Source organism: Caloenas nicobarica, chromosome 5 (genome assembly GCF_036013445.1).
Source record: "Caloenas nicobarica isolate bCalNic1 chromosome 5, bCalNic1.hap1, whole genome shotgun sequence".
Lineage (NCBI taxonomy): Eukaryota > Metazoa > Chordata > Aves > Columbiformes > Columbidae > Caloenas > Caloenas nicobarica.
Window position 1 is genome coordinate 7,334,722 of NC_088249.1, and position 12,535 is coordinate 7,347,256.

The window sequence follows — 12,535 nt, forward strand, 5'->3', positions numbered from 1 at the left end:
CTTTCTGTAGCTCCTGATATTCCCATCTTTTACCAGTACCTTGTTAAAGAGGAAGCACAAAGTCCCTTCAACCAAGCAGTTAAATTTACTACCAGTGCTGTGTTTAGTTCTGTTGTCTGTTCCCTCCTTCCCTGTTGTTTCCTGAACATTAGCTTCCCAAACTGGGATAACTGTGTCCACAAATACCCTCTGTAAATACAATGCGTGGCAATGGCTAAGCTTCGCCACTGCACGTACTTTGGGTGGGATGTATCTGACCAAAACTAGACGAGATATCTGAGCTCGTTGTCCAGATTGATTATAAAATCAATACAGTAAAATAGGCTGTGACTCCTCTCATCCCCTAAGTAACTGTCAAATTGATACTTCAGATGAATTGTGCTCAGAAAAGCCTCTTTCTATTGACTTGAAATGTCCCTAGGGTGCTTAGCTTCCATGGAGGTGTCTGTTATGTCAGATGAATTCTACCCTTCATTTCCTATAGAATCTGATTTTTTTTTTTCTGTCATTTACTGTACTGTTTAGTGGTAGTTGGATGAGTTAGTAAGCTCAGTCTTCAAAAATATAATTTGTTAGTGTTAAGTGTTCTTACATGAATCACTAATGTATGTGCCAGGAGAGAGTCACGTAATAGCAATGGAATAAGTAGCTTTTACTTAATTTTGCAGAAAAAAATCCAGTTTAAAGTGGCCAAATTAAATGCAGTATGCTCTGAGAGTAATGCTTTGAGTTTCTTTTATATTTGTATGTCTGTATTTTTTAATTATTATGGTGATGGTGGTGATTGTCCTTGTTTCAATAATTTAACGGAGATAAGGATTGCTGCTAGGGAATCTTGACAAGTTCATGTTCTTTACTCATCTCTTGCAGGCTCAGTTTGACATCACGGTGAGCAGTGAAATCATGGCAGTTCTAGCGCTCTCTGATGGGTTGGATGATATGAAAGAGCGACTGGGCAGGATGGTCGTAGCTTCCAGCAAGAAAGGAGAACCAGTTACAACAGATGACCTTGTAAGAGGGTCTTTCAGTTCTTAAATGCCAACTTTTTCCTATTACTTCTGAAAGTCCTTGGATTGAAAAGCATAGAGACATTTCTGTACAGAGGAGACCTTAGCGTATAGCAGATTAACTCCAGGGGCTAAGATTTCATTTTTAATGAGGATTTTTTACTTCAGTGTGGCTGGCTCCTTACCCAGAGTGTGTGTGTGTGTGACCTGGGCAGGGACAGAGGGTCCCGTGTGGTGACCTGTGTGTCAGGCTGAAGCCAGCACATGTATTCCCCCGGGGATTAATGGGGAGATAGGTGGTAGCTTCCAGATAAAAAGTATATTTACAAATCAGAACTCAAAATGCATCCTGCTAGCTATCCTGTTTCTCAGGCTCCCTGGAGTGAAGAAAACATTGAGCAGGAATAAAGCCTCGTGCAAATTTAATTACAGGGGATGAAATATCTTATTCTGGGAGACTGTGAATGCTGTAAAAGCCAAACCCTTTGCAAAAAGTGCAAGGTTTCCATAAGGCAGCCTTTGGTGGGGGACACAAATCCTTTATTTCCATTGCATGTAGTAACACTGGTGATGTCTATTACCAGTATGTAAAGCAGTGCTAAGCAGCAGTTGCAAGCTGCAGTGGTGTCTTGTGGCTGTCCATACAATAACTATTAGTGCAGTTCTTGGCCTGTTTGTGGAGCGTGTCAAACAGTACTCTTCCAAATGATGCTTCAGCGGGGTTTCAGGAGAACAATCTGTGCCCCAGACAGTTCTTCCAATAAATGCTTTGAAGATGGCAGCCTTGTTTGGAGGCGGAAAGGGGAATTGAGTCCTGTGTGTGCACTGTGCCCTGTGTGTGAACCGTGCCCTGCCGCTTGGCCTCAAAACAGAGAACAGGCTCAGGACCATTGCACTAGTTGACAGAGATATGATAGTGGTGCTTACTGTTGTCCTGTATAGTAGATTTTTCACAGCCTGCTTTGCAAAAAACAAGAGTATTAGAAATTCACATGATGTCATGTTAATGAGGTTTGTCTTGCATTTTCTGAATGAACATTTTAGGTGGGATAGAAGAATCCACAGGGCGGGTATCCTGACCTGTGTTTCCAGGAAGGCAGGACACAGCACTAAGGCTTACCCAGCTATTGCTGTTTTACTGTGTTGGGGGTTTTTTGTTTGTTTTCTTGTGCTTTGGGGTTTTTTTGGGGTTTTGGGGGGGTTTTTTTTGCTTTGTTTTATTGCCTTCTGGGATAAACCTAAGAAACAGTAGATTAGCAATGTGGCCTGACTCTTGCCTTGCAGGGAAAAGGGCTAGACTGGGAACCATTTATCTGTACCTGTCCTTATGCAAGACATTTATTGGGATTGAGGGGAGGGCACATGCCAAAGCTTTGAGACTTCAATTCCTACTGCTAGCAATGCTGCCAGTTTAACCTTAAGCACCTGAGTTAACCCTTGTTCTGGAAAACAGGAGTCTCTCTTGCTGCGCATCAGCAGTAGAAGCAGATGGTGCTTGGGTAGGGATTTGCTTTGAGTTTTATGCGAGTCCAGGTGACAGAAGTCTTTCATCTCAAGACTTTTTTACTTTTTTCTTAATCTAATCATATTTAATTTTGTCCATTGCAACCACAGAATGGTGGATGGTATCAGTCATGTCCAACAGGTTCTCTTGAACCTTATACGTTTGTGCTGATGGTGACCATTGGCTTGTACTGCTAGGTCTGTGTTACCTACTCCTCATGCAGGCAGAAACGTGGTGATTGCAGAGACCACACTGGCACAATAGGAGTCTGGGTCCTTCTGCTGTGATATTACCAGTGTCATGGTTGGGCCACCAGGAAGCGCAAAGAAGCTGGGAAAAAATGTGGAATGAAAAACTGACAACAGGTTTTTAGAGATGGGATGTGTTGAAGTGGCACTGAGCGACACAGGCCTGAAATGTCGTCATGGAAATCTTGCTCTGTAGCTTTCATTATTCTGGAGATGACAGAAGTTTAAAGCTTATCCATTAAATGTTAAAGAAGCTTTCATGTGGCAAGATTGAAACTAATAAAATAAAGCAGTGAATGTCTTAAAAAAAACTTTCATATAATTGAGTGCTGCAATCCAATTGAAATTAAAAGGGAAGTTAAAGAAATAATGATTGAAGGTTTTCATAACTGCTGTGAACATTTGGCTCGATACCCAAGGAGAGCAATTCTAGTTACTTTTGCAAGTGCTGGGTGACAGCCGGTTTAGTTTCTACTGGACTGTGTCAGTCACAAGAATGACCGAACCCTCATTTTCTCTTCCCAAAGCAGATGTGGATGAAATTACAAGCTTTCACTTTGCAGGGAGCAGCATTGCAGCAGGGTATATTGCTGCACTTCAAAAGAACCATGGGCTCCAGTGTTTGCCTTTCCTGACATCGGCCTGGTCGTGCCCACAAGGACAGAAGTTCACTTTAAAAGTTATTTCTGCACAAGAGACTTGGCCAGGATGTAGCAGCTTGTTATGACATTTTTAAGGCCAGTATGTAGAGCCCAGCTGCTCAAATGAGGAAGGCAAAAAGTCCAAGACAAATCTGCCTGGAAAACCCAAGTGCACTGACATATGTGTAACTTTAAAGTCCTTAGTGTGTTTAGATACCGCAAAAGAAAGACAGTAATGCTACAGTTGAGGTATCGGGGTGGTGAGAGTGGTCTAGTATTTCAACATGTATAGCAAGTGTCCTGAAAAACTCCCTGCTTTGTGCCACTGAATGGGCTATGGTAACCTGTAAGTGCCTAAGAGTTACTCCCTCACTGCTATTTTTTACTAACATTACTATAGCATTGAAACAGCAATTGTTCTTCATGCCTTCGTGACAAGGTGATGGCCAAACAAGGTCCCAGCCAAGAGGCTGCACCCAGCAGAAATCACAGATCCTCTTACAAGGATGTCAAGGTCCTCTTCTGCCTCACTAGCATTGGTCATCACTGGAACAACTGCTGGTTCTGGTCCTGAAAGCTCCCAGGGACAAAAGCAGAGCGGTGACACTGCATAGGAACCGTCTCAAGGTCTCGGCACATCTGGAAACTGCTCTTTTTTCTTTCAGGGAGTGACCGGTGCTCTGGCCGTCTTGATGAAAGATGCTATTAAGCCAAACCTCATGCAGACACTAGAGGTGAGCACAGATGATTTGCTACATGTGCGTTCTCACAGCCAAGAAGCCACCGGTCTAGTGGATTCATCACGATCAGCGTGGGCTTAATCAGTTTAGAGCTGGAGACTTCCTGGGGTTTCCTACCCAGGGTTTGGGGCTTGGGGGGAATGGTAGAGCTTTCTGGGTCTGCCATGGCATGTGGGATGACCCTGAGGAAATGCACTAAACTTTGCTGTGTCTCTGTTCCATTGTCTCTAATACTAGGAAGTGTTTTGGGAATCTAACTGGTGAGAGTGCAGGAGTTGCTGGTATTTAGTCATCTTTTTCCTAAGCGGATGAATATCTCCACTTGTGCAGATTATTATAATCTGGTTTGCAATGTAGTCCTTATTACTGATAACAAGGGTTTGATCAGAGGGTTTTAAGATCTGTCTTCTAAAAGTGTATTTCTGTACCTTCACATACTGTAGTTCTTACCTCCTGAAATGCTGCAGATTTGCTAAATTTTACCCTCTGACTTTCTCTCTCCCACACCTCCTATTTTCTAGGGAACACCAGTGTTTGTTCATGCTGGACCTTTTGCCAATATTGCACACGGGAATTCTTCAGTGTTGGCAGACAAAATAGCACTGAAGCTTGTGGGTAAAGAGGGATTTGTTGGTAAGTGTGTGAGGTGGCTTTTTTGTTCATTGTGTGGGGCAGGATCTACCTTTTTTTTTTTTTTTTTTTTTTATTGTGACTGTCTTCATTTTTTTTGTCTAAGCAGCAGCTTCTGATTTATATAATAAGAGCATGATTTCTCCACCCAGCAGCTTCCTGCAAACTTATTTTCTTTTAATTCCTATTCTAGTTACAGAAGCAGGATTTGGTGCAGACATAGGCATGGAGAAGTTCTTCAATATTAAGTGCCGCTACTCTGGTCTCCGACCTCACGTGGTGGTGTTGGTTGCTACTGTCCGAGCTCTGAAAATGCACGGAGGAGGACCTGCAGTAAGTACTAGGCAAGGTTTTCTTCAAGCCTGAGGGGCTGTTACAGTTGTTCTGATCCAGTCACTTAAAGCCCAGTAGAGTTTGATCTGCTTGTCATTGGCCTTGAGATTTGCAGTTGTAAAAGGAATCCATATGTCCTTGTTGCTTCTAAGCTGCCTCATTGTAAGTGTGTTACAGGGACATACCTGCTTGTTTTATTGCCCTAAGGAAGTGCTTGTATGCTGGGGCACTTGCGATATTAGCGTAGTCAGTCATTTGTTGTATTGTGAGCCCATCTTGCAGTCTTTTTATTTTTCCTTTTATTTTTTTCTTAGAAAAAATATCAGCCTGCAGTAGATTGTTGTATCCTGATGCCATTTAATAAGTGTCAAACACAAATTGCTGTCATGGATAAAAATCTTATAGGGTTCTATCTTTTTTTCCTTTTTTTCCCAGGTCACTGCTGGGGTACCTTTGCCAAAGGAGTACATGGAAGAGGTAACTTTCTTTAGCTGTTGTGACAGTTGACCAACTAACAGTGGTCATGACGTGATATTTTCATGCGGTGCACACCTGGATAGCTAGTGTGTGTCATTCCTTTAGCTGCCAAGGAAATGCTTCCTCATACAAGCTGTAATGTTGTTCTCTTTTTTTTATTATTTTTAATGATGTTATTTTGGCTCTGCTCTTTTAAGCATTTATTGTACATGAGCTTGCCATTATTCCGAGCCTTTTCATTTCTCCTGAGCTCATGCAGTTGTCTGTGTGCTCAGTTTTTCATAGTAATATCTACTCTGCATCCCCTGACCCTCTCAGTATGGAGTAATTTCTTGGCTGAAATACTGTCTTTGAAAATATTCAGAGTGCCTCTCTAATTACTCTCTTCTTAGCAGCAGCAGTTTCTGTTTTCATTTCCCCCCTTTCCTTTGCAAACAGAAAGTGAACCGAAGTCTCAGCTTCTGTCCTTGTGCCTGGAATGTTTGTGAACACTTGGATAATTGGTCTGGCTCTCTATACACTGCTACAGCTTTTTCACTTGTGGAGCTTCTGTATGGATTATTCTTTGCTTAGGAAGGGATGAAATGTCTGGATTTCCATGAATAGTCTCTGATGTTGCAAAATGTAAATATGTGTAAACCGAAAGCTGTTGCCACAGACTTCAAACAAGTGTCATGAAATTCACTGCTAATGATATTTAATACATAAAGAGGAATGTGTCAAAGAGGAAAAAGAGGCTTTGCTGTAGGAAGTTAATGAGGACGGATATTAACTTACTAAGAATAACAAAAAAAAACCTGCAAAAAGTGATTTCTCTTACCTTGCCTTGGCAGCTGAAACCAGTGATCGTAAGAAGCAGTCATTCCTTTTCCTGTCTTCCATCCAAACCCATGCACTGGTCTAGACTGTTCAGAAAGCAGCACTGGGGATTTGCCTTTGTGGTTTCATTCCCATTTTGACATTTTTATCATTAGCTGTGGATGTAGTGGCTTTGGAACAAGTTTCACTGCCCCAAATTAAATGTGCTTCCTGCTCGCTGTCTTCCTTACAGAATCTTCAACTGTTGGCAAATGGCTGTAGTAACCTAAACAAGCAAATCCAAAATGCACGAATGTTTGGTGTCCCAGTAGTAGTGGCTGTCAATGCTTTCAAGTAAGTGAGCTGGGACATGGGAGTGATGCATGGGGATGAAATTGTGGCACTTTTATGTGCTGTGTCTAACACACATTCTTCTTTTCAGTACTGTCGATATATTATTTGCAGCATTTTGCGTTGTTGGAAGATGGTGAATAAATAAGGGAGCTCTGCTTAGTCATTTCAATTGCATTCCTTAGTTTAAATTAGCTTAGGTTTTCATGATCGGTGACTATTATCTGCCATCACTTGCACCCTGAGTGGCCAGATTACTCTGGACAAAAGGTGCCTGTGATGATGTGGACTCTAAGCTCATAATAGATGGTGAGTTGCCTGTGCTGTGAACCACGCTGTGTTCCGTGGTCTGCTGTATGCAGTAATTATGCCCTGCTAAGAAACACTTTGGGCTCTGCATGTTGTACTGCACAGGAAATCCAATTTCTGTGTGGTCTTTTTATGCAAGCAGAAAGGCTTTGACCTGGAGCGTTAAAGCTGATGCCAGTTGGAGTGGAGTAGCCAGCTAAGGATTCTTCATCTGAAGTAAATGCATATTGGCCAATTTAGAGAAATTATGGGTTTTTAGCTTGTTGTGTGCATACGATATGGCACCTCTAACTCAGCAATAATAAAGAGTGAAAAATGGTTAGAACAAAGAGTTAATTTACCGCCTCTGCATTCTGGTACAAATGCGCAAACTTTTCTCCTTACAGAACAGACACAGAGGCTGAACTGGCCCTTGTAGTACAACAGGCAAAGGAAGCAGGAGCGTTCGATGCTGTGGAGTGTACGCACTGGGCAGAGGGCGGTAAAGGAGCACTCGCGCTGGCCGAGGCTGTTCAGAGAGCGTCGCAGACACCCAGCGACTTCAGGTTCCTCTATAACGTAGAGGTAAGAACTTGCAGTGCTGTGTGGTACTTTGTTTTTAAGGAAGAGATGGGTTGGTTTCACTGGCTTAAGCTGCTAAAGGCTGTCTGAAAGGCTGCTCTGAGAAACCAAGAAGAAATTTGGGTTTAGAACATAACATTTATTCCACTGGTCTCAAAGACCTAGCTGGTCAGTTCTTGTTTTGAACTTGAGACGTGTGTTCCTCTCAGAGCATGGACTGGAACAGACCTGACCAAACCTGTTACCTGCAGAGATTCTGGGTGCAATTTTTGCTCAGGATGGAAATCTATACAACAGGCTATGGCATAGAATTTGTCCTTTTAAACTTTTTTTTTTTCTCTGCAAGTAAGGCTTATGGAGTTGCACTACAGGTCAGGGTGGAAGAGGGGGGGGGTGTGTGTGTTTCTAATTACTTTGTACTTAAGCAAATTTGACAGATGACTTGAAGGTAATGAAGTCATCACTGTTAGTTCCCAGGTTATGGCCTGAATTCTCCTTTAATAGCAAGGACCTATTCAAGAACCTAATGAGGTACAGAGCTACGTCATTATATCCATTTTAGCTCTTTAACAGATGCTTTCAATTTCCTCCTTTAACCTGTTTCATTTGTACTTTTATTTAACTATTAACTTGTGTTCCCTCAAATTATTTTTACCTGCTTTTTGACTTAGCCTTGAGAAAGAATAAAGACATCTCTTTTGCAGCAAGGGTAATTAACACACAGGCACAGCTTTTGAGAAATACTTTTGCGTATATTTTTGTTTCTGACTGTAGTAAACTAGCTTTGCCCTCTTACCAAGAGAAACAACTGCAACAAAGATAAACGAAACCTGTTCTGAAAACCCTCACATTACAGTCTAGCTTTGTGCTACAGCAAATGGGAACAGCTCTGGTATCTGCAGGTGGGCATTGCGCAACACATATGAAGGACTGTGAAGCTGCTGCGGTGTTACAGCTCTTTGTAGTTTGACCACACTGACTTGCCTGTCTTTTTTCTCTAGCTGCCTATTATAGAGAAGATCAGGCTTATTGCACAGCAGATCTATGGGGCAAGTGACATCGAGCTGCTTCCAGAAGCACAGGAGAAAGTCACCTTGTACACTAAGCAAGTGAGTTTTCCACATCACCTGATACCAGTGATGCTTTTCATTGAAAACTTCCATATTGAACAGTGGTGTTCAAGTTGTGTGTGAAGGGAATTGTCACTCAAATCGTGTCTTTGTCCAGGACTCGCTGGATGCTGCTGTGGCAGAGGAGGAAGAGGAGGTGCTATGGGCAGGGAGAAACTGGCCCTGGCTTCTAGTGAAGACAGAACTCTAGTCCTTCAGATATTTGGGACTTAAGGAACTACAAGTGGTCAGACTGGTGCTAAATAGTCTGTGATGATTTTTTTTTTTTTAAATTGTTCCATTGAGCTATCTAATCAGTTTTTGAACCCATATGGATTTTTGGCAGTCACAACTATGTTGGGGAAAGAGTTCCACAGATGATGCAGTATTTCCTGTGGAAAAAAAGTCCATTTTAAAAGTTTTGAACCTGGCATCTGCTTGTTGAATTAGATGCTTTCTAGTGGTTGTGTTACTTTTCTCTAGCATGATGTTTTTGTGCTTCTGTATTAATGAAGGTCTATTGAGGGCTTTGAAGAGAAGAGCAATGGGAGAGCTAGCCATTCTTTCTATACAGTGTGCTCAAATAATTTTGCTTTTACAGTCCATTTACTACAGCAGATGTAGTTTCTCACTTTCTTGTTTCTTGTATATTTCTCTACAAGTCTATCAAAATACTGTAGGCATGTAATTGTCACTTCCTCATGACCTGCAATGATATTGATCAACATTTCTAATTAACTGACCTCAGCTGAACAAGAATTTTAGCTCTGAGCTGTTTAGATTAATGTTTTGTAGAGAGAGAGTAGAAAGAAAGTAGGCTATCAAGGTTGTATATCTAACACTTCCATGCCATTAATTTTTTTCCTCAGTTGGATGTGCTGGGGTCTGTGGTGATTCTTTCTTTAATATTTGGCAGTGAGCAAGGAAAGAGTTTGAGAGAGAAGGAATGGGGATACAGAATGGTCAACAGATGTGACAAGCTGTGGATGAAGTAGTCGGTGAGGAGTAAACACGCTGAGAAAATATCTGATGGCTGCAGAGGACAGTAGAGTAGAGCAATTACATTTGCATACAGGAAAATTTACTGGTTTCACACTTATTTCTCTCTTCTTTCTCTTTCCCTTCCCAGGGATTTGGAAACCTGCCAATCTGCATGGCTAAAACTCACTTATCCTTGTCTCATGACCCTGAACAAAAAGGAGCACCTACAGGTTTTATTCTGCCAATCCGAGATATTCGGGCCAGTGTTGGTGCTGGATTCCTGTATCCACTAGTAGGAACGGTATGTGATTGAATAAAACCCTCAACTGCAGAGCAAGGAAAATCTTCATGTGCATTCTAGTAAGCACTTATAAAAGGTACCTTAAATTAGGAGAGTCCTTGTTGTTTACAGTTGGTGTTTTAATAGTCTAGTGTATTAGATGCCCTTAATAGTTTTCTTTCAGGGGAAAGAGGGAAGCTAAAATAGACCATCTGACCATTGGAATACTTAGCAAGCCCCCAGCGTACTCCTCTTGTCTTGCTGGATTTTGAGAAAGGGGTGAGCTTTGTAGCTAACGAATTCTGGGCACTGCAGTCTGGCGGAGGGGATGGGAGAAATCCTTGGCCCACCTAATCACCGTTGTGACTTTGCATTCCCAGTGAAAGCACTTTGCAGGATTGCAGGAGAAGTCTGTACACCTGCAGATCAGGGTAGAACCAGACAACTCTTCCAAAGCTTACAAAGCTGGCAGCTTCTGATGAGACACCTCCAAAGTGAAGCTGACCTGTACTGTTAGTCGTTTGTCAGTCTCCACTCCCGTTTGGTTTTCATGGTTTTGCTGACCATCTGTTTGCTGTTTAACCTCCGTCTGTTCCAAGAATTCATTTTACTATGCCCTTGAGTTTTTAGTTTCTGTTCTTTGACATTATTGGCATAATGTCAGCTGAGAAACGAGAGAGAAGCTACAATGGAAACAGGATCCTGGAATAGCTTTGATACAAATTGCCTGGCAGAAAGAGGAGCTACCTGCAAAATGGACTAATGTTCAGGTCTGCATCTAAAGAAAGAATGTTAGGGTGGAAGGTTCCACTCGAAATCTTACCTGGGGAATGTCTTCTGTCAAGTAATTTGTTAGAGTATTTAAAGGGATGGAGCAGTTGGAGCAAGCATCTCTGTCTTTTTCTCATTTTTTTGGATCCGAACCTTTTTCTGAAGTCTTCATGGCAACATATTTCTTTCAATAAGCTTTCAAAAGCATTAGGGGTGCATGGCTCAGATGATGAAATTTGCTGATTTAAGAGTTGGGTCCCTTCTTTCTTCAAATGCTGGCTAGAGCCAAATATTGGATGTCTTTTTTTCTCTTAATTAAGGTAAGGGTTTCCAGATTACCCAGCATAAATAAAATAACCACAGTCTGGCTCATCCATCTTTTTAAAGAGTAATGCGTGTTTTGGGGTAAAATGAAAGACAGTATGCTTGTTCCTGTTATTAATGACTTTTTTTTTTGCAAGCCACGTTTTAGTCCAAACAATGTGGTTTGGGTTTTTTTATAAGCACTGGAGAAGGAAAAGGTACACAGCATTAATGAGCTACACGAGAAAAAGATGTTTTCAGACATTAAAACTAACATTTTGGCTCTTTTTCTGATGTCTTCAGCCTGTGAAGTTGGGCTCTTTCCTTTCCGCTCCCTTCCCAGATTCCTAATGGTTTCTTGGACACGTAGTAAATCATGATGTTAGTTCTGCCAGAATTAACAGTTCTGGTTAGAGACATGAAGATCACTCTTCTGTGGTGTCTACCCAGGCAGGGAAGGGATGTCCTTTTGAGAAGCAATCCAGGGCATTTTGAATCAGATCACTATTTTAAACCCATTCAGCAGGAGCTGTATTAGCCTCCGAATAATTCTTGGCAGCAGCCGTTGAACTGTGAGCTGAAAATGCAGTAAATATGTAGCTCTATGCAGAAGCTTTTGTGAGAAATTGGAGGTGAAATTAATCACCAGTGCATGCATATTGTTATTATCTGAAGTTAATCACAAAGGTATGACACACTTTATTTTCTTTCTCAGCTTCTGAGTTTTTGCTTTCTCCCTTTCTGGCTCAAAGTTGAAGCTGTTTTACTTTAATGAAATACTGTGAGATTTTAAAGGAAATATAATTTCAATTATTATCTAGATTTAACTTTGAGCATGGAAGATAATGAAAGTGAAATGAATCGTTGGACTGAAACTAGTTGGGTTTATTTTCTGGTGCTGCTGGTGAATTGAAAATAAATTATTTATTCAGCTCTGTGTTTTTAGTTCCTAGATGGCAATTTTTGTAAGTTCCACAAGTGCAATAAATAATACATTCTTAGTTGGTATTTGTTTTCTTAGGAATCTTGCAAGGGGATTGATGATATCCATGTGGTCTTAATTTTTTCATCTAAGTAAACAGTGTGAATTGCCGTGTTCTTTTTCAGCACATGTGGTATTGCAAGGGAGGATGATAATGGAGGAAAAGTTCATTTCTTCGGCTCTGAAAATAATTGAGTGCATTAAGCATTGTAGACACTTGTACAGAAAATTAGTAGCCTGGTTGGAAATTATCCTGCACTACATAGAAATTCAAGGTTTAAGCAGACTGCCTTTAAATAATAGATGGCAGAGTAGCCACTGTGGGCTGCCCTGTGGATGGGAAAGGGGGAAAACTGACCATTTCTTTCAAAAGAGAAAGTGCAAGAAATAGTGAAGTCAGACCAGTCTTTGGCAGTTTGGGACTTTCTGCTCTGTTGTCAGTGTATCAGCTCCTGCTGTGACCATCTGAATCTGCAGGTGGATGTCTGTAATTCTCTGTGATTCTTCAGT

General features: G+C 41.4%; 1 protein-coding gene across 1 annotated transcript in view; it reads left to right on the forward strand.

Moving 5' to 3' along the window:
- MTHFD1 (methylenetetrahydrofolate dehydrogenase, cyclohydrolase and formyltetrahydrofolate synthetase 1) overlaps positions 1-12,535 on the forward strand; it is a 42,607-nt gene that overhangs the window by 26,744 nt on the left and 3,328 nt on the right. The window contains exons 18-26 of the mRNA XM_065635325.1: positions 871-1,011; positions 4,066-4,134; positions 4,662-4,773; positions 4,964-5,103; positions 5,539-5,580; positions 6,632-6,732; positions 7,425-7,602; positions 8,601-8,708; positions 9,838-9,990. Coding sequence (XP_065491397.1) covers positions 871-1,011; positions 4,066-4,134; positions 4,662-4,773; positions 4,964-5,103; positions 5,539-5,580; positions 6,632-6,732; positions 7,425-7,602; positions 8,601-8,708; positions 9,838-9,990 — 1,044 coding nt within the window. The remainder of the gene's footprint in view (positions 1-870; positions 1,012-4,065; positions 4,135-4,661; positions 4,774-4,963; positions 5,104-5,538; positions 5,581-6,631; positions 6,733-7,424; positions 7,603-8,600; positions 8,709-9,837; positions 9,991-12,535) is intronic.